At 43.6% G+C, this 27,275-nt stretch overlaps 1 protein-coding gene across 5 annotated transcripts in view; it reads right to left on the bottom strand.

Moving 5' to 3' along the window:
• Window positions 1–27,275, bottom strand: part of BICD1 (BICD cargo adaptor 1) — a 284,444-nt gene that overhangs the window by 151,430 nt on the left and 105,739 nt on the right. For all 5 annotated transcript variants that reach the window (XM_040345757.1, XM_040345756.1, XM_040345754.1 and 2 more), the window contains exon 2: window positions 11,130–11,342. In XM_040345757.1, coding sequence (XP_040201691.1) covers window positions 11,130–11,342 — 213 coding nt within the window. The remainder of the gene's footprint in view (window positions 1–11,129; window positions 11,343–27,275) is intronic.

The following is a 27,275-nucleotide window of genomic DNA, read 5'->3' as shown; positions in this document are numbered from 1 at the left end:
ATGTCTACGTAGTGGTGCTGTAGACTCTTGAAATTCCAGACACATGCAGAAATAAGACTTAAAGCGGAGGTCCTGCGAAAAAAAAAAATTAAAAGCCAGCAGAAACAAATACTGCAGCTGCTGACTTTTAATAAATGGACACTTACCTGTCCAGCGTGCCCGCGATGTCGGCAGCAGAAGACGAGCAATCGCTTGTTTCTCTGCTGCCCCTGCCGCCATCCTCGTGAGGGAATCAGGAAGTGAAGCGTTGCAGCGCATTTCCAATGGTCCCCGCTGTCTCCTAGGACCAGTGTGTTTCCCAGAAGGCAGCGGGGGGGGGGGGGGGGTAGTGGAGTGACCGAGGAGGAAAAAGAAGGGAGAAATTTAGACAAAGAAAAAAAAAACATTTAGAAGGGAAATCGAAGGAAAAAGTAAGTGAACCAACAATGCACTAGCTTAAAGAAACCTATTTAAAAAAATAAGGGATGAACCTTTACAACCCCTTTAACCGCTTAACGACCGCCGCATGTATATGTACGTCCACAGAATGGCACGTACAGGCATATGGGCGAACAGGTACGTCCCTGCCTTTCCGCGGGTCCAATCGGGACCCCCCCGCGACATGCGGCGGTCGGATTCCCGCGGGGAGCGATCCGGGACGACGGCGCGGCTATTCGTTTATAGCAGCTCCGTCGCGATCACTCCCCGGAGCTAAAGAACGGGGAGAGCCGTATGTAAACACGGCTTCCCCGTGCTTCACGATCGAGTGATCCCTTTTATAGGGAGACTCGATCGATGATGTCAGTCCTACAGCCACACCCCCCTACAGTTGTAAACACACACTAGGTGAACCCTAACTCCTACAGCGCCCCCTGTGGTTAACTCCCAAACTGCAACTGTCATTTTCACAATAAACAATACAATTTAAATGCATTTTTTGCTGTGAAAATGACAATGGTCCCAAAAATGTGTCAAAATTGTCCGAAGGGTCCGCCATAATGTCGCAGTCACGAAAAAAATCGCGGATATTTATTATAGCAAAAAGTTTGGGAGCCACGTCGCACGATCGCGCAATTGTCTGTTAAAGCGACGCAGTGCCGAATCGCAAAACCTGGCCTGGGCATTTAGCAACAAAATGGTCCGGGGCTTAAGTGGTTAATTTCACTTCTAAAATATAGTTTCCTTTGAATGGCTGAGTGGTACTCAGTCTGACTCGATTCTGTTCTAGGAATGGGAGAGCAAGTCACAGCACTGTATACTGTATGTAGCTGATGCTATATACAGTTTATAGAGTGCTCATAGTGGGCATGTTTGTTGGTGAAGGTAATAGATAGTTTTGGACCAGCTTGGTCCAGACAAACTATTTTAAAATGACAGGAAGCTGGATTCTGCAGAAGAACATGGCCGGCCCCAAAGGTACAGATATTCAGACTGTAACATGTATGGTCAACTGAATGATATCTACCACTTACCAGTAGATGAAATCAAAATAAGTCAAATAAAACAATTACAAAATGTATTTTTTTCTGCTTATGATTAGTCCCGGACTTAAGATATAGTTTGAATAAAAGTTCAGACTGAACTTTGGCTGTTCAGGTGTTCAGACAAAAACACCCGAACATTTATCAGTTCAGTGGGAGCAGAACGTCATGTACAATAGTGGTATTATTTCTGCTATTACAAATGGCAGCTTCCGACTTTCAGTGGTTGTTAAGGACCCTGGTGGTAGCAGGCACCAGTGAGGCCTTAACAAGTGATGTCACTGAGCCTATTCACTTGGAGAACAATCCACAGTCTTGTAATTTAAAAAATGGTTGGGGTTCTCCTCCTTATTCAAACAAGGCTCTTTGAGTCCGGCATTGATTTTAAGGGGGTACCCCATGGAATTGCATGAGGTCCCCCAGAAAATTCCTCGCCAGTCTGATACAGATTTTAAAGGGAATACTTGGGGTCCGTAACCTAATCTGAGTGTGCACCTTCTCCCCATGTTGATTAGTACAAAGGTGCAGACCCGTACAACCACCGTCCAGACCCACACAAATTATTTTAGTTTTAGATAGAGTAAAGAAGGGTTGAAATTGTGTCACACTGGGGAGATTTTTCTTCACTCCCTCTCCTGAAGACACAGCAAAAAATGAGGGGAAAGATCTTAGAGAGCAGTCATGGAATCACGTGTTACAATTCGAGGATTTTTCCCCACCTCTTGCTCCGGTGACAACTCAATATTTTTAATAGAAGGGTACACAGCAATGGGTACTCTTCTCTACAATATCCATAAGGCCCCTTTCACACTGGGCGCGGGAGGTGCGCTGGCGGTATAGTGGCGCTATACTGTCGTTTTTACCGCGATATTCGGCCTCTGGCGTTGCGGTTTTAACCCCAGCTAGGGCCCGAAAAACTGTTAATACCGCCGGCAATGCGCTTCTGCAGAGGCGCATTGCCGGCGGTATTATCGCGGTTTCCCATTGTTTTCAATTGGAAGGAGCGGTGGAGGAGAGTTAAACACATCGCTCCTTCACCGCTCCAAAGATGCGGCTAGCAGGACTTTTGGAGCAGTCCTGCTCAGTGCTCGCGCACCGCTTTAGTGTGAAAGCCTTCAGACTTTCACACTGAAGACTGCAGGATTTTTTCAGGCAGGATTTTTAGCGCTAAACCGCCAGATAAACAGTATATGGTTCACCAACAGCTGAGAAAGTTGAATGGCTGAGGGGAAATTTTAACCAATGGAGGGGGAAGTCACCTGTGATGTCATAAAGGAATAGTTTATGAATGAACCAGGTGAAGGTGAAAGAACCCAGGGCTCAGTGTCACTGGCTGCACGTACACAATCCCAGCATTTGCCAACATAAGTGCATTGCTGTCATTCTAAAGCTTAACAGCGGATTTAAAAATTACAAAGAATGAGTTAGACTCTGTCTGACCCTGTGGTGACTTTGTGCCCACTATCTCCCTGCACTTCCCTACAATCACAGAGGAGGCCTGTACAGCGATGCTCCTGTCAGATATGAAAAAATAATACAAATGTGTATTCCTTTAAAAATAATTAAATATATTTTTTACATACAGCTAACATAAGTACCTGGATCTTTCTTGAGATCAGCTTCCCAATTTCACCAGCACAGCACCACTAAGACTGGAAGAGGAAGGTATGGGCCCTTATCTCTAATCCTCCCTTCAGTGGAGATTACGTGACCTATTACCCAGGTTTTGTGGTTACGCGCTTGGAGGAACTCCGAGCTGCATCTTATCTAGGAAGGGTAATTATTTAATTTCTTCTGCTACTAATTTTGTATCTTCTACAGCAATACTGCTAAGCATATGAATATACCTGAATGTTATGTACTTAAAATTATTACCGTATTTATCGGCATATAACGCGCACAGCTGTATAACACGCACCTTCATTTTAAGGGGGAAGTTTCAGGAAAAAAACTTACATTTTAACTTTAAAGCAAAATAAGGGTCAGTGCCCATCTGCAGCCCCACCATTGCCCATCAATGCAGCTTAATCAATGCCCATCTGCAGCCTCAAAATTGTCCATCATTGCAGCTTGATCAATGCCCGTCTGCAGCCTCATCATTGCCCATCAATGCAGCTTGATCAATGCCCATATGTTGCCTTATAATTGCCCATCATTGCAGCTTGATCATGATCAATGCCCATCTGCAGCCTCAACATTGCCATGAATGCCGCCTGATCAATGCCCATCTCACCTCAGATTACTGCTGACTCAGAGGGGACAGGGAGGGGGTTGAGATGAGCGCCATCAGATTACATACAGCGAGAATCTCCTGTTTACTCGGCAGTCTCTTTAATACAAAGTCCCGCCTCCTGGCTTCTATGATAGACAAAACACTGGTCAAATGCCGGCCCAGGAGAAGGGACTTTCTATTACAGAGGCCACTGAGTAAACAGGAGATTCTCGCTGTATGTAATCTGTAAATAGATTTTCAGGCCCTGTACACACGAGAGGATATCCGCTGGAAACGGTCCGGCGGACGATGATGCGGCGACGTGTGCGTCGCTGGAAGGTAAATACTTCCACGCATGCGTCGAATCATTACGACGCATGCGAGGGAGAGGAGCGGACGGACTGATCCGGTGAGTCTGTACAGACGAACGGATCAGTCCGCTGGACTGGATTCCAGCGGATAGATTTCTTAGCATGCTAAGAATTTTTTATCCGCTGGGAATCCATCGGCTGGATTTTTATCCGCCGGGAAATGTCCGCTCGGACATACAGACGACCGGATCTATCTGCTGGAACTGATCCGCGGATCAATCCCAGCGGATATATCTGGTCGTCTGTACAAGGCCTTAGGGTAAAAAAGTGAGTGTTATACGCCAATAAATACAGTACATAATTAAATGTATTTTGTAAAGTGCAAGCAAAGCATGTACTTGTATCAGCTGCTTGGACTGCAAATCTCAGACTGGGGTGGCGGGGGGGAAGCAGCACAAGGATTCAGTCAGTTGTGCTGCAGTGCCCAAGAAAGCCCCGTAGCTGAGCAGGAACGAATCAGTGGAGGGGGGGGGGCACATGACAGGGTGTTAATGTTAGCCAGGTTAACATAGGGTTAAGGCAGTTGCTAGCATCTGAATAGGAGCTTGCTTATTGGTAGATTAGGAGGCTGGTGGGGGGTGGGGGAGCTAGGGTATGTGACGGTATTGGTATGATATCCCCGTCAACGTTCCCTTCTTCCCATAACGAAAATCACCCCAATATTCCACGAGAAGGAATATCCCTGGAGTCGCCCAGAAAGCCACACATGCCAAGCTTACTGCTGGAACAACACAGAGTTTAATGTTATAACACACACAGCTTATATGTCATTTCCAAAACTGTTACAATGAAAAATCTCCGCCCCCCTCTTACACAGTGGGGGGTCTTCAATACAGCTCCTTTGAAATAAATATATTTCTTTGAACTAATCAGTATCTAGCCGGTTCGGCACCGCATATAGAGAGATAATTACCACAATGAAGCAATCAGCATAATTAACATGAGCCACTTATCTAATCACAGTAACCAGTAACCACAGGGCTAGAAAAATTAACATTTGAAACAGGACTAGCTGCAGAAGGGTAAATACCATAACAGCCTTAAACAAGCAGGGAGGATTAAACTGAAGCATATAGGTAAAAAGTCCTTCACAATGGCCCCCCTTTCTCCCTGCTCCGGCAAACCCGATTGGACCTTCCCTGGTCCAGTAGGGTTGACGGGTTCAGAGCTTTTAGTCCGAGGTTAACTCCGTTTGGCGTGACTGACCTCCCTTGGCAACTGCTTCAGACTCAGGTATGCCACCGGGTCGTCAGATCACACGCCGTTCAGTCCCCAAGTCTTTGTGCGATCTGCAGAGTCACCAGAAGTCAGTGTGAAGATGGCGAATGGGTCTGTGCGCCGCCATCTAGGTGTCCCGCCATGGGAGGGGCAGGTTATGGCTCTGAAGTGACAGTCACAGGAGATTCATAAAAAGAAAAAGTTATATTTGTTGAAATGCTGTAGCACCGGTGCTCAGAGTCCGGGGGGGGGGGGGGGGGGGACTCAGAGCCCCATAAGGTCAGCCACCCCCTGCTCCCTCCGCAGCCGCCGGTTCTCCTCTTTGAGCTTCTCCAGCTCCATCTCCAGTTCATGGAGCCTGGGGGGGTCAGCCCGCTGTGACCTCAGGTGGTTGTTCTCCTCCTCCATGCGGCTTATGCACTCCTCCAGCTCTATGTACTCACGGATCAGATCCTGCTTGCTCATGTCCTGCAGGCTTACCACGTGGTCCTTCATCATCAGGAACTGGGTGGTGGTGTAAGGGGCCACCGGTGGGCCCTTGGCGAACATCTCGGCCCGCATCTGGGGCGCCCGCTGCGATTCCATCTCCTCCAGTCGCTTCTTCTCCTCCCAGGTCCGCTGGTTATATGACTTCCAGGACCTCTTCTTCTTGGAGGGTAGCTGGCGGTGCCTCTTTCTGCCCAGCTTCCTCCAAGGCCCCTCCGGCTCATGGCTGTCGCCCATGACCAGCTGACAATGGTGTTCCCTGTTGTTCGTAATAACAGATTGTACCATGAGGGCTTCGTAAGGGGTGCCCAATGGTTCTTCCTGACCCAGCTCCTGGGGATCCCAAGCCGAGTCTACACAATGGGCTGCTGCTGGTGGGCGGTACCCCGGTTGAGACCAATTTGACCTGGTGTTGTCATTCATGGGGCAATTCTGCTTGAAGTGACCCAACTGTTTGCACCAGAAGCAGCGTTGTTCGTTGTCCTCCTGGCGTGGGTAGCAAGGGCTAGATGTCATCGGTCTGTTAGGCGGTTGGTATCTAGCGGCTGGTTGGTGTGAGGGCGCCGTTGGTTGTGGAGGTTGTACCCGTGGTGTGACCTGGTTTGTCTTGCGAGTATCCGCATATTCATCCGCCAACTTCGCGGCCTCTGGTAGAGTCATGGGCCTGCGATCTCTCACCCAATCCTTGACGTCCGTCTGGATGTGATTGTAAAATTGCTCCAGGAGCATTAGTTGCAAAATGTCCTCTGCGGTGGTGGCCTGGCTGCTGTTAACCCAGTTAGAGGCCGACAGGGACAACTGGCATGCCCATTCCGCGTAAGAGTCTTTCGTGGTTTTGCGTGAGTCCCTGAACTTCTGTCGGTGGGACTCTGGGGTTACTGCATAACGAGCCAAGAGCGCTTCTTTAACCCGGGCGTAGCTATGGATATCCTGATCTGGCACGGTCCGGAAAGCATCAGAAGCTTTGCCTGACAGTTTGCCTGACAATATTGCAACCCACTCTCTTCTAGCTATTCGGTGCAGGTTACATTGTCGCTCAAAATCCGCCAGGTAGTTATCAATTTCACAGTCCTTTTCATCAAAAGCTTTAAAAGCGCTAAACGGAATCTTCCTTGTGTCTGCTGTGCTGTACTCACTGTTCGGAGAAGGTGCGGCTGCTTGTTGGACTGCTGCCAGTTTTAACTGTAGTTCTGCGTCTCTTATTTGTTTAGCCTCCTGTAGTTCTGCGTCTCTTATTTGTTTGTCTCTTATTTGTTTAGCCTCCTTCGCTAACAGGTCCATCACTTTCAGCACCACATCCGGCGTTGGGTTCGGGCCGAACCACGCTAGCTTCTCTCTCATTAGCTTGTTGGCTGGCGATTCCTCCTCCTGAATCACTGGTGTCTCCATCTCTTGTACTGCTGGCGTTGCTGCAATCCTGTCCTCCTGGTCTATCTCCATTGATTCTGCTATGATGACCCGCTTGGTTTTGTTGCTAGCAATCCTTCCACGAACTTCCAGTAGTTCTTCCAGTGTCTGCTTGGAATCCGGGTGTGAAGGGGAATAGAAGGGAAAAATCCCACTGCTGCCAACCAATTGTGACGGTATTGGTATGATATCCCCGTCAACGTTCCCTTCTTCCCATAATGAAAATCACCCCAATATTCCACGAGAAGGAATATCCCTGGAGTCGCCCAGAAAGCCACACATGCCAAACTTACTGCTGGAACAACACAGAGTTTAATGTTATAACACACACAGCTTATATGTCATTTCCAAAACTGTTACAATGAAAAATCTCCGCCCCCCTCTTACACAGTGGGGGGTCTTCAATACAGCTCCTTTGAAATAAAGATATTTCTTTGAACTAATCAGTATCTAGCCGGTTCGGCATCGCATATAGAGAGATAATTACCACAATGAAGCAATCAGCATAATTAACATGAGACACTTATCTAATCACAGTAACCAGTAACCACAGGGCTAGAACAATTAACATTTGAAACAGGACTAGCTACAGAAGGGTAAATACCATAACAGCCTTAAACAAGCAGGGAGGATTAAACTGAAGCATATAGGTAAAAAGTCCTTCACAGGGTATATTAGCCATGCTGTGGGGGTGGGGCTCTGACAGTTTCTGTTAGATAGCCAGGAAAGAACATCCCTCCCTCCCGCCTGTAATCTTTGGTTAAGTTGGTGTGTTAGTGTATAGCATTTTGGGGTCCTTGGCGGGGGTATAATTTTGGTTCATTTGGGTGAGTGGTGGTGAACCATCTCAGGTATGGTATCCTTGAGTGGGACCGACTCGCTGGGTAGTGAACGGAGAGCATTAAGGACCCTGGGTGGCTGAGGCCAGCTGGGTTTTAGGCCCTGAGTCTATAGCTAGCGACTGGGGTGGCAACTCAGCTAGCTGGTGCCTCTGACACAAGTAAAGGGTATGGTTAGATTGTTACCGTCAAGGACCTCAAAAGCATTAGGTCTGTTTTGTGGTTATTTAAAAATGTTATTTGTTAATTTTATGTTTTTGGTTGTTAATAAAAGGCCGGGTTCGGCCATGTTACCCAAAAATCAGGTGTGGTGTCATCTCTCATGTAAGAAAAGGGGGAATGGTAAGTGGTAAGGTTTTAAGTGGCATGGTTAGCTCTTGGCTACCCTAGTCATGTGCTTACAATGGACGTACTGACAGCAGGAGAAAGCAGAGTGATGTAGAGATGACCTCATCATTCAGCTTCTCCTCATTTCACTGTCCAATCACAGGCGGAGTGATTGGAAATTGAACAAGCCATGAAAGTGTTATTTAACTACAGCAAAGAGAATCTAAGTCTCCTTCCATATCACATTTGATGGTGCTGTGTGTCAGACAGCCGTGTAAATCTCAGAATCAGATAGACAGAAGTGCAGATCTTTTTGGCATATGCAAAGCTGTGTTATATGTATTTCACCTGTGTATTTAGCTGTTTGCCCGGAGTTCAATATTAAAGTAAGGCCGCGTACACACGATCAGTTAAACCGATGAGAACGGTCTGATGGACCGTTTTCATCGGTCCAAACTGATCGTGTGTGGGCGTCATCGGTTATTTATCAATCGGTAAAAAAAAAAGCCAACTTGTTTTAAATTTAACGATGGATTCCTAACCGATATTTAAAAACCGATGATTAGTAGGCACAACCATCAGTTGTCAAATTCGCGCATGCTCAGAATCAAGTTGATGCATGCTTGGAAGCATTGAACTTCATTTTTTTCAGCACGTCGTTGAGTTTTACGTCACCGCGTTCTGACACGATCGTTTTTTTAACCGATGGTGTGTAGGCACGACTGACCATCAGTCAGCTTCATCGGTTAACCGATGAAAACGGTCCATCAGACCGTTCTCATCGGATGGACCGATCGTGTGTACAGGGCTTAAGTCATTCAGCAATAATGTTAGTTGCACTGTAGGCTAGCTTAGTATAAGATGTGTAGTAAAAATATGGCCCAGAAAATGAGTATGAACTAGTGGGAAAAACACATTACAAGTAGTGTTGCTCACGAATATTCGTATTGCGAATATTCGGCTAGAATATGGCATATTCGAGTATTCGCGAATATCTCGAATTTCGAGGCCAATATTCGCTATTCCGAATATTCACATTTTTTCAATTTTATTTTTAAAACAGATCACATCCTATCGACGTCTAAAAGCATTGCTGGTATGATTAGAGACCCTGGGCCGAGTAGCTAAGCTGAGGCGATCCTTTTATGTTGCTGAATTAAAAAAAAAAAAAATTGCGAAATTTCGCTAATGCGAATGCGAAAATGATTGCGAATTTTTGATAACTGTGTTAGGAGAACTCTGATTGGCTCTGATGCAAAAGAAGGGCGGAGAAAGTATTCTCGAATATTCGGAAATCGAATATTCGGAATATTTTATCAAAAAAAAAAATGTTGTGAAATATTTTGACAACTGTGGTAGGAGAACTCTGATTGGCTCTGATGCAAAAGAAGGGTGGAGAAAGTATTCGCGAATATTCGGAAATCGAATATTGGTGATATTTTATCGAAATTTCGCTAATGCGAATGCGAAATTGACTGCGAGATTTTGACAACTCTGATTGGCTCTGATGCAAAAAAAGGGTGGAGAAATATTCGCGAATATTCGATTTCCGAATATTCGCGAATACTTTCTCCACCCTTCTTTTGCATCAGAGCCAATCAGAGTTCTCCTACCACAGTTGTCAAAATATTTCACAACATTTTTTTTTTTGATAAAATATTCCGAATATTCGATTTCCGAATATTCGAGAATACTTTCTCCGTCCTTCTTTTGCATCAGAGCCAATCAGAGTTCTCCTACCACAGTTATCAAAAATTTGCAATCATTTTCGCATTCGCATTAGCGAAATTTCGCCCAAATTTTTTTTTATATAAAATATCACAAATATTCGATTTTAGCGAATATTTCACGAATATTCGGCTATATATTCGTGATATATCGCGAAATCGAATATGGCGTATTCCGCTCAACACTAATTACAAGTTGTTTTTGGCCACTTTTAAATCAGTTAAAATCAATTAGCGAGTACTCAATAAATCTCCAGTATTCCCCTTTAAGCATTGGGTTAAAACAAAATGTTGTGTGTGATTGTTGAAGTTCTGAGACACAGATATCCTGCACCACTTAGGACTTTTTAAAAGTATTGATTTGCAGCACATTAGGACGGAATGACATTTGAATTACCAGGTCGTGGTCTTGTGCCAGTACTTCTGTTTATCTGACATTATCTTCTACTTTGTAGAAACGTATAAATGAATTACAAACTGCCGGTCAGTCCACACTGTCTGGGGATGACGATGACCCAGCTTTTTTTGACTGATTGCAGTGTGGACACTGGGATGATTGATAAGAACTATTGGTAAGTGTCTGTGTTTCTTGAGCTAACCAATCATATTTTGTTTATTGGTTTTGTAGTGCTGTTTTGAAAATGAGGGTATAAAGACATAACTCAATGCTGCTCTTTATTAATACATCATCAAATATTTTGGATCTTTTCAATGTAAGCAATGTAGGTACCTGGATCTGACCTGGTATCAGCCTTTTGCAGGCCTTGTATGGCAGGGCTAACGTGTGAGAGGGAGAAGCAGCGCAAGAAGCCATTCAGTTCATAAGCTGACAAAAAGGATGCCAACAGTCTCAGGCTTGAGGAGGGACAAGACCTGTGTTTCTGAACTGCGGCCAAAAAAATCAGGCAAGGCTGTGCTACATAACAGAGCTGCATAACCCTGAGAACTAGATAAACAGAGGTACAATAGCTCCCATATACTGTATGTATTTCATCTGTGTATTTTTAGCTGATTACCTAGAGTTTCGCCTTAAAGGGAAATATTTTTGGGACAAGTACAGTACAAAGAGCAAAAGGAATTACCTCTTTTAAGTCTTGGACCAGAGCAGTAAGACGCTCATTTTCGCCCTGGACATTGCCGATGGTCGCCTTACTCTGCCGCACATCAATCTGCATCTCCAATATCCTGCCCAGGTAATATTCTTCTTTGGTCGCTGACTCCTGTAATAGGGTCTCCTCTCGGGTCTCTCCATCTTCAGCAACTTTGCGGTGGACGGTGAAGGACTGTCCAAAGGCCTGAGAAAAGAACAGACAACTGATTATCTGATTTTTTTTTAAAAATACAAATGTGTCAGTTTGATTGTACCTCAACCTGATTAAAGTGTATCTTGAGAAAAAAATGATATTGTCAGAACTGAAATAATATATTGTATCTCTTAAAATATTATGTCCATGTTGTGTTTATGCGGAAAACAGATTATCGGTCTGTGTCTCTATATGGTGCCACATCTAAAAGAAGAATAAAAAAAAAACAATGGGTCCCCTGACTGGACTTTAAAGGCACAAGGGTATAAACCACATGGTAGATAATTGTTTGTAAAAAAGAAAAAATATTGTTTATTATATGAGTACAAAACAGAATATATTAGAACATAATATGGAATGAATACAGCCTAGAATGTAATTGAGTTCAAAGTACAAACAAGCATTATGGGACGTGATTCTTCTAAGTATACCCGACGTTTCCGAGAGATGCCTCTCTTTTCTCAGAGGTGTGAAGAAGAATCAGGCATATTGTCTATAATACGTATAACAAATAGTCAGCATAAGCCATACACCATTTTTTCAAAGTATACTCAATAATAAAGAAGTAGTAACTTCTCAATACTAACAACTTTAAAAACTTTGCTCAGCTAGCCATGTGTCTTTTAATAAGTTCTGATTGATTAAAGGGGTTGTAAAGGTAAAAACATTTTTCCCTAAATTGCTTCCTTTACCTCAGTGCAGTCCTCCTTCACTTATCTCATCCTTCCATTTTGCTTTTAAATGTCCTTTTTTCTTCTGAGAAATCCTCACTTCCTGTTATTCTGTCTGTAACTACACACAGTAATGCAAGGCTTTCTCCCTGGTGTGGAGAAAGCCTCTTAAGGGGGAGGGGGCGAGCAGGAGTGTCAGGACGCCCACTAACACACTTTCTCTTTCTGCAAAGTAGATAGCGTTCTGACCCTCCTGCTCGCCCCCTCAAGAGGCTTTCTCCACACCAGGGAGAAAGCCTCGCATTACTGTGTGTAGTTACAGACAGAAGAACAGGAAGTGAGGATTTCTCAGAAGAAATAAGGACATTTAAAAGCAATATCGATGGATGAGGTAAGTGAAGGAGGACTGCACTAAGGTAAAGGAAGCTATTTAGGGATTTTTTTTTTTACCTTTACAACCCCTTTAATTGGCAACTACCATCCCCACTCATCACAGTATAAAGTTTGACCACCTTTACAATTGAGGTACATATGGGGGGGGGCAGATACTGGAATGGCATAGGCTGGTTTTATTTCAATAACATGGGTTTCTTTGATTAAGTGGGCACTTCCACTCTGCACTTCAGTGATTGCACAAAGGGAAAATACACAGCAAACTACTTTGTAAAACACCAAATAAAATGTAGTGCAGATGACCTTGTTTCCCCATTCAGCTCATTCATCTCTTATCCAGTATGTTTCTCAATCCTTCCACTATGTAAAATGTGCTCTCTACCTCTCCTTCTCGCAGTTGTGCCCTCTCTTCTTAAACTCTCTTTCCTTCACCCCTCTTCTCCACCCTGCAGCCTATATATATATATATATATATATATATATACACACACACACACACACACACAGTATATCACAAAAGTTAGTGCACCCCTCACAATTTTGTAAATATTTTGCTATATCTTTTAATTTGACAATACTGAAGAAATTACACTTTACTACAATGTACAGTGTACAGCTTGTATAACAGTGTAAATTTGGTGTCCCCTCAAAATAACTCAACACACAGCCATTAATGTCTAAACTGCTATCAACAAAAGTGAGTACACCCCTAAGTGAAAATATCCAAATTGGGCCCAAAGTGTCAATATTTTGTGTGGCCATCATTATTTTCCAGCACTGCCCTAACCTTCTTGGACATGGAGTTCACCAGAGATTCACAGGTTGCCACTATAGTCCTCTTCCACTCCTCCATGACAACATCACAGAGCTGGTGGATCTTAGAGACCTTGCGCTCCTCCACCTTCCGTTTTAAGGATGCCCCACAGATGCTCAATAGGGTTTAGGTCTGGAGACATGCTTGGCCACTCCATCACCTTTACCCTCAGCTTCTTTAGCAAGACAGTGGTTGTCTTAAGGCCCATACACACGATCAGACTTTTTGACAACAAACTTCAAAATGAGAAGGTTTTCAAAATAATCCGACCGTGTGTACGCTCCATCAGACAAACTTTCTCATTTTCATCGGACAGCAGTTCGCTCTGCAAAAAGGACAAACATTTCGGCAACAAAAAACCTACAGTGCAAAGTCCTGCCGTGTGTACAGAAATCCATCGGACTTTAGTCGAAAGTACAAATACGCATGCTCAGAACCAATGTTAAAATCAACCAACAATAGCAGAAGTTGACCAAAGGGTGGCGGTAAAGAGCAGAAAAAACATGTGATTTTGGGAAAGTTTGCTGAAAAAGTCCTGTCGTGTGTATGTATACCAAGTTCACGGCCAACGCCCTTCAAACAAAAATCCACATAAAAATTTAAGTATATGAGGCTATACAGGTGTTTGGTGTCGTTATGTTGGAATACTGCCCTGTTGCCTAGTCTCCGAAGGCAGGGGATCATGCTCTGCTTTAGTATGTCATAGTACATGTTGGCATTGTAATACTAAAGAGTCATATGACACCAAGGAGGGCAAATGGATAATTGGGCCCAATTTGGAAATTTTCACTTAGGGGTGTACTCACTTTTGTTGCCAGCAGTTTAGACATTAATGGCTGTGTGTTGAGTTATTATTAGGGGACAGAAAATTTGCATTGTTATACAAGCTGTACACTCACTAATTTACATTGTAGCAAAGTGTAATTTCTTCAGTGTTGTCACATGAAAAGATATAATAAAATATTTTCAAAAATGTGAGGGATGTATTAATTCACTCCCTGATCATCTGTTGCCTTGCCTATTGCAACTCCCTCCTCATTGGATTACCTTTACATAAGTTTTCCCCCTTCAGTCCATCATGAAAGCTTTTGTCAGACTCATCGCCCTTACCAGCTGTTTAGTGGTCTGCCACCCCTTTCTGCCAATCCCTCCATTGGCTGTCACTCGCCCAACAAATTAAATTAAAGATATTACCGTAACAACAACTTACAAAGCCATCCACAACTCTTTTTTTTTAATTTCAATATTTTTTTTATTGTTGTTTGCTTATAAAAAGATACAAAAAGTGTTACACCATCGTACATAATATAAACAATACACAACCATACGTTTTTCCCTATTTTCCCCCTATCTTATCCTACACTTGTTCTTTATAACATTGTGAATAAATGAAAGACCACTTGATTCTGAACTGTCATACCTCGCCTCCCCGCCCCCACCCCGCAAACCCTTGCCCACCCTCCCATCACACCGTGAGCCGGTTTTTGAAGTTAATATACTTTGTTAAATGTGTCTTCCCCATAAAGGAATGCCCGATAGCGGGTTAAGATATTTATTGAATTTGAATGGCGACTGTCTTCTTTTTATATAGAACATCCTGTTTCGTCTAGCCAGGGTTTCCACATCCTCACAAACTTAGTATTATTCACAACTCTAGCCCCAGCTACAACACTAACCCAGTCTAAAAATACCAACCAAAGTGTTCTCTTTGTTCCTCCCAAGACCTCCTGCTGTCTAGCTCCCTTGTCATTTCCTCCCATGCACACCTCCAGGACTTCTCCGAACCTCTCCTGCAATGGAACTCACTACCCAAATCTGTTCGATTATCTCCTACTCTGTCCATTTTTAGGTGATCCCTGAATACCAGTCTCTTTAGAGAAGCCTATCCCACCTCTACCCAACAACTGTACTTTAATTTTCACCATCAGCTCATCCCCCACAGTTATTTACTTTTGTATCACTTGAATCCCCCTTTAGAGTTTAAGCTCTAATAAGCAGGGCCCTCTGATTCCTTCTGTATTGAATTGTATTGTAACTCTACTGTCTTTCCTCATTAAACATTAAAACTGTTGGTGCTATTTAAAACCTGCATAATTATAATAAAATGTCTTGTTCGCTAAAATTGTACTTCATGTTCGCTAAAATTGTACAACGTGTGATTTTATCATATGTACTTTGTCATGTCATGTCTTGTCAGCTGACATTGTAAACTTATTGTATGTTTGTCATTTGACTTTGTACTGAAATGTCAACGTGCCCTGTTTGTTTTTGGACGACCACTTCCATGTTGTGTTTATTCACTGATTTAACTCAAAGTACAGATATAAGGCTCATGGTATAAAAGATTTGATTCAATTAACCAATACAGTATCAGATTCTATGTGAAGCCTGTACTCTGGGATGTCACATAACCTTACACCACCTAACAATTTAATTACCAATATAAACCCAAAACAAAATGGTAATATATTGCAGCTTACCAGTCCTTACGTGTAGTGGCTGCATTCAATTTCTATTTTCAGGCTCAGAACATTTTCAGCAAGTACAGGTAATACCTGTTTATCCTGCCAGAAATGCAGTATCACTTACTGTGAGCTGAAAAAAGCAAAAATATCCTTATCTTTTTGTGTAAACTACTAATCATATCAGTCCCCAATGTAATAGAGTTAGAGAGAACGCTCGCCTGACCACTCACAGAGCGCAGCGCCGCGAGTGCCCGCCCGTGAAACCGAAAGCTGTCACGGCCGGGTGCCCACACTAGGAATGAAGTTGCCGGCCCTGTTCGGGGCTTTCATGAGAGATCAGGGGTCTTAACAAAAGCTTTCTCTTTTTTGAGATAGAGAAAGGGACTGGGGACATAGAGTCCTCGTTCCCTTTCTCTTAAGCCTCAGCTGCACTTCAGTTGAATGAATAAAAGCACCTATTCATTCACAAACTGAAGCTTTACTAGGCTTCAGTTATGAATGAACACAGGAGTGATTGGTACTGAACGCTCACTGTGTTCATTTAGGAAGGATTTGGTGAACATGAAATGCTTCTCACACCCCCTCCCCTTTCTTTCTTACACCAATCTCCTACCCCAGCAGCAGCTGCAGGTGCCGGGTAGGGAGGAGGAGTAGCCAGCAGCACTGGGCAAGGGGGGAAGGCACATGCTGGGGATCGGTGCTGCTTGGGGTTTCAGAACAGAAAGAGGGTGGGTCAGAACAGCGGTGGGGACTTTTATTTACTAAGTTCAATCCTGTGGCTCCCCTGCAGCAGCTGAAGTCAGCTGGGAGGTAGAGGAAAAGAAGCTGGCAGCAGGAAGGCCACAGGGGGGTCGTTACTGTGGGGGCAGAGAGGAACAGCAGGATGCATTGCCTAACCAACAGGACACAAAACAAAGTAACTCCAAAATTAATGATTAACTTTGTTTACCTATAATTAACAGGTAATCTCATCTACATGCAATCAATTAATCAGATTTACATATGGTTAATAAAGCAATATGACATACAAGCAGCAATGCAATACGTGAAGTAAAAAACAATACATCACCGAAGGAGCTGCAAACAAAATCCATGCAATCACCTTGACTGGGGAACCCCTTACAGTCAGGCTAGAATCTCAATCGGGAATAAAAGGGTCCTGTGCAGTGCATCCACTCACAGGTGAGGTTTCAAACTGATCGATCAGAGACCCAATCTTTTATATCTTGCTGCAATGACTGCCTGCTTTCTATTTATCAAAAGTTTACACAATTGTCTAGATCAGAAAAGCTCTGTTTCACAAACTGAATGCTGGCCATGCTCCCAAAAATGCTCAAGAAAGCCGCCCTATCCATTATCCACTATACTGAGGCAAATGACCGTAACATATCCTTTGAACCAAAACAGATGACATAAGTGACCGCAACACCTTACATGATGCTTTCCATTGTTAATTGTGTGAGGTTAATTATGTGAGATATTGTTCACGGAGGTATGTGAGAACTTCTACCTTGCAACACGTGAGTTACAATTTAATTAACTCCTAACTCACTGCTAACACATAATAGCAGTCAACTTTAACCCATTTGTACTACATATACTAATGTGACCTGGCTGAATTTCTTCCACTCAATAATGTTCTGAGGTATTGCAACACACCCTATCAGGCTGACTGCTGACTGGTAATGCTCCTTATAAAAATGCAATTAGAATGCAGAAAATTGTGCTTTAACCACTTAAGGACCGGACCAATATGCTGCTAAATGACCCAAGGGTTTTTTACAATTCGGCACTGCGTCGCTTTAACAGACTAATGCGCGGTCGTGCGACGTGGCTCCCAAACAAAATTGGCGTCCTTTTTTCCCCACAAATAGAGCTTTCTTTTGGTGGTATTTGATCACCTCTGCGGTTTTTATTTTTTGCACTATAAACAAAAATAGAGCGACAATTTTGAAAAAAATTCAATATTTTTTACTTTTTGCTATAATAAATATCCCCCAAAAACATATCTAAAAAAAATGTTTTCCTCAGTTTAGGCCGATACGTATTCGTCTATCTATTTTTGGTAAAAAAAAAATCGCAATAAGCGTTTATCGATTGGTTTGCGCAAAATTTATAGCGTTTACAAAATAGGGGATAGTTTTATTGCATTTTTATATATTTTTTTTTTTTTTACTACTAATGGCGGCGATCAGCGATTTTTTTCATGACTGTGGCATTATGGCGGACACTTCGGATAATTTTGACACATTTTTGGGATCATTGTCATTTTCACAGCAAAAAATGCATTTAAATTGCATTGTTTATTGTGAAAATGACAGTTGCAGTTTGGGAGTTAACCACAGGTGGCGCTGTAGGATTTAGTGTTCACTTAGTGTGTGTTTACAACTGTAGGGGGGTGTGGCTGTGGGACTGACGTCATCGATCGAGTCTCCCTATAAAAGGGATCACTCGATCGATACGCCGCCACAGTGAAGTTTACATACGTCTCTCCCCGTTCTTCAGCTCCGGGGGGCGATCGCGACGGAGCGGCTATAAACGAATAGCCGCGCCGTCGTCCCGGATCTGTTTCCTGAGGGAATCCGACCGCCGCAAGTACCGGGGGGGTCCCGATCGGACCCCCGACCCACGTCTAGGCAGGCACGCAATGCGCTATAATGCATGTGTAGAATTGTGTGATAACACGCCACAAAACACATGGAAAATCAGAAATATGGCAAAAAACGACAGGATAAATTTTAGCTTCCAGATACAGAATTTTTCCAACACACTCAATAAACACTCTTTTTGAAATCTCTCACATGCCCCTCAGACCTTACAACAATGACATCAATGGAATATTTGTGTAAAAATCTTGACAGGATTTCAGGCCATATCTCAGCGATAAAAAGTATATTTAAAGTGGAAGTCTGGTCAAAACCTTGAGCTTGAACCTGGTACCACCACGATTCTAAGGCCCCATACACACGAGAGAATTTATCCGCGGATACGGTCCAGCGGACCGTTTCCACGGATAAATCCTCTCAAAGATTTCCGCAGATTTCGATGCGATGGAGTGTACACACCATCGCATCGAAATCCGCGCGGAAATCCTCTGGCGATGACGTGTCGCGCCGTCGCCGCGATTATGACGCGGCGACGGCGCGACGCTGTCATATAAGGAATTCCACGCATGCGTCAAATCATTACGACGCGTGCGGGGAATCCCTTTGGACGGATGGATCCGGTAAGTCTGTACAGACGAGCGGATCCATCCATTGGAATGGATTCCAGCAGATGGATTTGTTGTGCATCTCAGCAAATATCCGATCTGCTGGAATTCATCCCAGAGGAGATTTCTCCGCGGAAACAGATCCGCTGGCGTGTACACACCATAGGATCTATCCGCAGAAACCCATTTGCTGGGATTTATCTGCGGATGGATTCTATCGTGTGTATGGGGCCTAAGACCTATACCATGGGTGCTCAACCTATGGCCCTCCAGCTGTTGCAGAACTACAAGTCTAATCATGCCTTTGCCTTTGGCAAAAAAAAGTACATGAACGCAGCTTGCATTGTTTTACATTATAACACATTGTTGAATATGCACCAAAAATGCATTATGCGCTTTGTGAAAAATGCATGTGTGTTTTCTATCACGGTGATGTAAACAGGCCCTTATATGCAAAGCTGCACCAGAAAATGTTAGCTTATAGCCGAGTTCCAGGAATTCCCCACTTTGTAAAATGTGCAGGTACACTATGAGTTAAGTCCAACATGGTACATGGCACCTCCCGGACCTATCGCTATTATTTACATCTGACAGGTTTATGGTGCTCCCTGAGGAGACACTTCTTCGAGATGAGAGAAGCACACACAGCAACTCTGGTCTTTCCTCTCTTCAGCTGCCCATTGACAGAAGTCTTTGTATTTTTTGAATGACTTCTCATAATACAAAGGCTTCTGTGACTGGACAGCAAGAGGGGAAAAGCAGGTATAACCGCTGCATTGACTCTTCTGAAGGAGCTATGACCAGGAGGTTCAGCATTGCAGCTACTGGAACTATAGCAATAGCTGAATACCAGGAGCTACATAAACCTGTCGGATGTAAATAACAGAGATGTGGCATATAGCTCCTTGCACTTAATTCACAGTGTGCCTGCACTTTTTACAAAGGAGCTGAATTCCTGGAGTTTAGCTTTAAAGAGTGTTTACAGCCAAAGCTTTTCTTTAATTATCGGTAGATTAGGAAAGATTAGAATCCCTGTCTCCTCATCAGTGTCATCTATAAGTGCCGCCTATCAGTGCCCATCAGTGCTGCCTATCAGTGCCCCCTCATCAGTGCCCACCAGTGCCGCTTCATCAGTGCCTATGAGTGCAGCCTATCAGTGCCCATCAAGGCGAATCAGTGCCCCCTCATCAGTGCCCATCAGTGCAGCCTATCAGTGCTCATCAGTACAGCTTCATCAGCTTCATCAATGAAGCAGAAAAATTACCTGTTTGCAAAATTTTATAACAGACTTTTATTTTTATTTTTTCAAATTTTTCGGTCTTTATTCGTTTATTTAGCAAAAAGTTAATAAACCCAGTGGTGATTAAATACCACCAAAAAAAAGCTCTGTTTGTGTGAAAAATAAAAAAAATATATAAAAAGTTTTGTTTATGTACAGTGTTGCATGACTGCTCAATTGTCATTCAAAGTGTGACAGTGCTGAAAGCTGTAAATGGGCCTGGGCAGGAAGGGGGTAAAAGTGCCCAGTAGACAAGTGATTAAAAGTCAGCAGCTACAGTAATTATTGAAAGAGAATGAACAAACTTAACTCCATTTTGTTACTAGCATCCATTTCAAATGTATAACCTTACTTTGTTTTAGCTTTCTTTTTACTCAAATGCTTTCCCACGCCTTAGCCGCACGCTATCTAGTTGTTGTTCTTAGGAGATATGTGTTACCTCTGCAATGACGTTAAAGTGCCTCTAATCACATTCGTGTACAGATATTGTTTTGAGTACATTCTGTGAGAAGTCCCATGGACAATCTAGATGTTATTTGTTTAGTCTGGTTTATGCTGATCTTCATAGTTACTGTTTTCTACTATATAAGCTGTAAGAATAAACTACGTTTCAGATCATCCGCTGACTTTTATTTTTTCCTTTCTAGGGTGTAGATCAGGGGTGCCCAACCAGTGGCCCGGGGGCCACATGTGGCCCGCAAAGCCTTCTGATGTGGCCCGCGAAGCCTTCTGATGTTGCCCGCGACCTCCTGCTCTGGGTTGGCAAGCCTAGATTGCAGGTTGCCGACCCGCCATGCCAGAGCATCAGTGTTGTGAATGAAGCCAGTGGTAGAGGAAGCAAGCAGGTGCGGAGCAGAGCCGCATTAGCCGATGCTTCCTGTATAGCATGGGCTCCTATCATAGGCGGAGTGATACCAAATGCACTCTGCCTGGGACAGCAACAGCTGGTAATGCAGGAATGGAAGATTGTTATTAAAAGTATGTTTATTACTAAAATCAGTGTACATATGGGCATATCTGTTCTGCAGTGGTTACTAGGCTGCTTTCAAACTCATCTGCAGGTGTAGCGCAGTGCACCTGCAGGCTATCTGCACTGAGCCATAGACTTCTGGTTTTACCTGCGTGTTTGGTGCGCTTTCAGTGCACCACACCTGCAGGATATAATAGAGTTCTATGGCAAAGTGTAGCTAACCCACAGGAAAGCCACAGGTGCACTGTGCTGCACCCACAGTGTGGGTAGACTGCCTTAGGCCCCTTTAACACGATTGGTCTTGTTGGTGGTTGAGACCCCCGGTCTCTCCGATAGTCCCTGACTATCTGATGGTACGCTCGTGTTGTGCCTGCAGGCCTGGGAGATTGGTTTCGTTTTAGAGAAGTAACACAGACGGAGACATATAATTTGTGAAACCAAGCTCTGTTTATTTTTGGCTCGTTGCTGATTATATAGGGGGAAATGGGGGCGTACATCATGGCTTTCAAAATACATATAACAATTCCTATGGGTTAAATGTTTTAGAGAAAAACAATCGTCATTTAGGGGATTTTTAGATTTTTAAGCGAGTAAGCATATCACCGAATATAGACATGGAAACTCAAGGCAAAAAAGCAGCTGACTGTCTGAGTTTCTACGTGACCCTTGATTGCATAAAAAATAGAACTCAGCAAGGACACGTATACAATTATATTGCTTATGTGGCTAGAATATGCCTGTAGAAAATGGAGTATATGCATACAAAATGGAGTACAAGCTGGATTGAGCTTCTGTCATCCCTCACAGGTCTGACCCAATCGGACCCTCTATTCACCTCTATAGAGCGGCAGATGTAAAAAGACTTGTGTCCATTTACACCCGCCTACCTCCAATCCGATCTGCTAAAAAACAGAAGTGGATTCTTTCATCTGATCGGATCAGAGGGCCCAAAGAGTAGAGTGGGCCGTGTCTGTTTTACATATGCAGAGTGGACACAGACCTGTCATCCGCCCACTCTGCTCAATGTGGCCCACGACTAGTTACTAAGGCCTAGATTCACGTACGGCCGCTCTACGTTGCGCGTATTTACGCTACGCCGCCTCAACTTAGAGAGGCAAGTGCTGTATTCACAAAGCACTTGCGTCCTAAGTTACGATGGCATAGCGTAAATGGGCCGGCGTAAGCGCGCGTAATTCAAAGTAGGCTGGTAGGGGGCGTGTTGTATTTAAATGAGGCTTGACCCCATGTAGATGCATGGCCGAACAAACGGCGCATGCACGCGCATTCTCAGTATCACGTCGTATTTACGCCCAAAGATACGTCGGCTCAATGCCTGTGACGTGAACGTAATTTACGCACAGCCCTATTAGCGTACGACTTACGCAAACAACGCAAAAAGATACGCTTGTTCCGACGTCCATACTTTGCATGGGCTGCGCCACCTAGAGACATGCTTTATCTTTACGCCGGCGTATGTCTTACGTAAATGGCGTAACTAATTGCGACGGGCGTACGTACGTTTGTGAATTGGCGTATCTTGCTCATTTACATATTCAACGCAGAAATCAAGGAAGCGCCACCTAGCGGCCAGCGTAATTATTCAAACCCAAGATACAACGGCGTAGGAGACTTACGCTGCTCATATCTTGGCCAAATCTATGCGTAACTGATTCTATGAATCAGGCGCATAGATACGACGGTGGCCATTCGGACTTACGACGGCGTATCCGGAGATACGCCGTCGTAAGTCTTTGTGAATCTGGGCCTAAGTCACTTAAGTGGTCCTCACTCTTCAAAAGGTTGGGCACCCCTGGTGTAGATCCTCTTTAAAGCGGAGCTCCACCCTATTTTAACACTTGAGCTTAATTACATTGCAGCCTCAAATGAAGGAAGAAACTGAACTTTTTTTTAAAAAATAGGGTGGAGCTCCGCTTTAAGCTAAGGTGCTCCAGCTTTGGAACAATTCAATCAAAACCCACCAACAACAGCTTGAAAACTGGTACCGCGTCTTCCAACTACATGCCCTACTAAATGCTATTACAATTAGGTATAAGATGCATGTTCTATGACTATTCTTTCTACCCAACAATAAAGTTCCTTCATTACAAAATGTTCATGTGTTCATGTGCTCTTCGTCTTAGAATACACGCTGATCTCACAGTGCTCTCCTTCTACATAATGATTTTTAATTGGCCTCAAACAGGGACAATAATCCATTAAATGTCAGCAAGGAACAGTTACACATTACAATGATACTAGCACAAACAACAATTACATCAGCAATGTGAGGAGGCAGAATGAAGGCACTTTCAGCTACTTATATTACTCTAGTGGCCAAATTAATAAAATAGTCACTCAAGTCAAATTTATAACCCCACAGGTTGCACACTGCGCTGGAATTGCAGATGGACCTAGGGACAAACAGTTGCAGCAATCAGAAGCAAGTCAGTCCAATCTATAAGCAAGCATGTATTTTTAGCCCCACCTTTACATGCATTCCAAATTAGGAATAACAAATGCTGGACTGCTAGAAGAGCTTTTTCAAATTGCAATGAATGCCTTTTTCATCATGCTCAATGTCTTCATTGTCCAGTCAGCAAGCTGGAGAACGGCTGGTGACCAAGCTGTACTGCTTATTTACAGTGAAGAAAGCTGGCCATACATTAGTAGCTTTTTGGACAAACGTTCATATGAAAAATCTTGTCAGTACAATCAATAATGACTCCAGAAATAAATGTCATTCAAAAGAGCTACAAAACTTTGTTTGCTTTTAAAATTTCATTTTGGAATTAAACAAACTTTTACAAATGATACAAAATCATTGTTGGAATTTTTTTTTCCATCACTACAGTTAAAAAAAATTGCCATATTGACCCCATTAAAGAGGAAGTAAAGCCTCTGAAAAAAAATACACCCTGCAAGACATGCATAGCATACTAGCTTATTATGAATTACTTACCTGAGACGGAAGCCCCCGCAGGATTCCTTGTTCCCCTCTGACGCCACCATCTCTCCCAGAGTGACTTCCGGGTATCGTGGCTCCGGCGCTGTGACTGACCGGAGCCGCGATGACATCACTCCCGTGTGTTGCGTGCGGGAGCCGCCAGTCACGGCACGATTGCCGTTAGAAACGACATGCGTCGTAGACATCGGTGCCTGTATTTTTTGCAAATATCTCCTAAACCGTGTAGGTTTAGGAGGCATTTCTTGCACCTACAGCTTAATCTAGGCTTACCTGTAGGTAAAAGTGGTCTGTAAGGGTTTACAACCAACTTTTTGAAAATTAAACAATGTTCTGAAATACATTTCTTACAACATCTTACGCATGTATGGCCAGCTTGACTGACCTGGATATACTATCTAGCAATGATTCCTTGATAACAAGACTGGTTAAACAGAACTACCAATCCTTTAGTAAAACAGTTGCTATACACATATTTCAAATGTGTATTTATCTGTTTTTCTGGAGGTCAAGTACACCTTTTGTAACATGTCACTAGGGATGAGCCGAACACCCCCCTGTTGGGTTCGCACCAGAACTTGCGAACACACCAAATTTTCGTGTGAACTTTAGAACCCCGTTAAAGTGTATGGGACTCAAACATTTGAAATCTAAAGTGCTAAATTTAAAGGCTAATATGCAAGTTATTGTCCTAAAAAGTGTTTGGGGACCTGGGTCCTGTCCCAGGGGACATGTATCAAGGCAAAAAAAAGTTTTAAAAATGGCTGTTTTTTCGGGAGCAGATAAATAGTTGGAAAAAACACACACACACACACCGTAGAAAAAAGTCCTTTATTAATAAAAGAAAAAAAATCCAGCGGTGGTAATCTACTCGGTCCCAGCTCCCTGCTCCAACGTTGTCTGTATCCAGCAACGGTTGATCTCCGGTCCAGCGATGAGAAGATCCATCCATCCAGAGCGCAGCCGCGCTGACCTCCTCTCTCCGCTGCACACAGCCCAGCGAATGACGCGCTGTAGCTTTGACATTTCTTATATAGGGGAGGTGGGGCCACCCATCACGTGACCCCGCCCGCTCTGAGGCACCCTCTGCTACGTCACTGGGGAAGCCCAGCAAGGGGGAAGACTGGGCTTCCCCAGTGACGTAGCAGAGGGTGCGTCAGAGGGGGCGGGGTCACGTGAGGGGTGGGGCGGGGTCACGTACCTGCGTGTTTGGTGCGCTTTCAGTGCACCACACCTGCAGGATATAATAGAGTTCTATGGCAAAGTGTAGTTAACCCACAGGAAAGCCACAGGTGCACTGTGCTGCACCCACAGTGTGGGTAGACTGCCTTAGGCCCCTTTAACACGATTGGTCTGACCCAATCGGAATAGCGATAAACTACAGTACCTAAAAATCTCCATAGGCGCCTATTAATTATTTTTTTACTTTTATTGCTGTCACTAGGAATGTAAATATCCCTTGTGACAGTAATAGGTGGTGACAGGTACTCTTTATGGAGGGATCGGAGGTCTAAAAGACCTCCGATCCCTCCTTTGCACTTCAAACTATTCAAATCGGACAAAAAATGGCGATTCTGAATACTTTATTTTTTTTTATAACCGGCGCCATTGGCAGCCAAGTAGCGCATCGTGGATCGGGTCTCCTGGTGAGATGGGAAGCCTGGTATGAGCGGCGGAAGGCGGTGGGAGGGGGATGTCCCGCTCTTCTGGTATAACAGCTGAGCGGCTTTTAGCTGCATTGGATGTTATCCCTGGAAAGCCGACTGCTCACTCTAAAAAATGCTACTGGGATGATGCCTGAAGCTGCAGGCATCATCCCGATATAACCCCCTAAACCCGAGGCTGCATATATGCGTACGGTCAGCGCGAAGGGGTTTAATACAGATTTTTATTTAGAAAATTGAGTTACTTAGTGAATGTAAATTCATTCAGCATACTATATCCTGTGCCCATAGTGTGAGAATTGATGGCGCTATATAAGTACCTAAATAATAATAATAATAATAATAATAATAGTGTTTAACAATAGGAGAACATGGAAAAGGAGGGAGGGAGGGAGTAGAGTGTCATTTACCACTATGTAGTCATGTAAGCTGCACAGATAAGAAAAAAGAAGCACATTAAGATTGAACATGATACATAGAGGACACCAGCTGGTCTACACAATCAAAACCGGCAATGGGGTCACAGAGAAAAGGGGAGGGACAGCTGAAGGCAGGATCAACCAGGTAATTTCCACTCTAAACAAAACAAATGCTTTAGTGGCTTTGTGAGCACAAACACTGTGTTATATAGCATGTAATGAGAGTTGTTCATAGTCTGGGTTTAATGACACTTTAAAGTTAAAGTCCAAAATCAGTTGCACAGTTTACACATAGAGGATACTAGCTAGAGACTGACCATATCAATGATCCAAACAAAAGAAGCCCCTATAGAAGATGATATATGAAATTATGCAAATATCTGAAGAAATTGAATGAGCAGAAATGTTACTCTATTATTTTTCTCCCCATTTCTTAGTTGAACAGAACTTACACTTTCAACCTTGTGCACCTGTCAGCTTGTAGCATCAGTCAGATGTTTGTAATTAACGGTTTTCTGAATATGTGCCAGACAGCTATTTGTCTCATGGCGTTCATTTAAACTGAGCTTTAATGCTCTCTGTCACCTTTGTGTATCAAGGTGAAATGTACAATAGATTCTGCTGAGTCTATTTTCGCACAGAGAATGGTTCAGAACAAAGCCAATTACGCATTTCCCACACTTAAAGTGATTCTAAAGGCTAGACATTTTTTTACCTTGATGTATTCCTTGCATTAAAATAAAAGATGTCCCACTAGTTGAAAAAGAGAAATCACCGCTCTAGGATACAAATCAGAAAGTCTCCTCACCTGATCCAAAGCCACGGGTGCTGGCAATGCATAGAATGATGCAAAATGAAGCAAAAACGTTCTGGACAGCCGTACTCCAAAAATAAATTGCTTTTATTGTAGAATCAAAAAACACACAAAAAGCATGCCACAGCAGACGGGGTAAAAACTGACGCGTTTCACACCAAACTTTAGTGCTTATTCATAGCTTACAACATAGAAAGTGGATGTCCAGTATACAGTGGCCCAGATTCAAAAAGCACTTGCGCCCGCGCAACCATAGGTTGCG

The sequence above is a fragment of the Rana temporaria genome, chromosome 3 (genome assembly GCF_905171775.1).
Source record: "Rana temporaria chromosome 3, aRanTem1.1, whole genome shotgun sequence".
In the NCBI taxonomy this organism is placed as follows: domain Eukaryota; kingdom Metazoa; phylum Chordata; class Amphibia; order Anura; family Ranidae; genus Rana; species Rana temporaria.
This window is presented reverse-complemented; position numbering and strand designations above follow the sequence as displayed.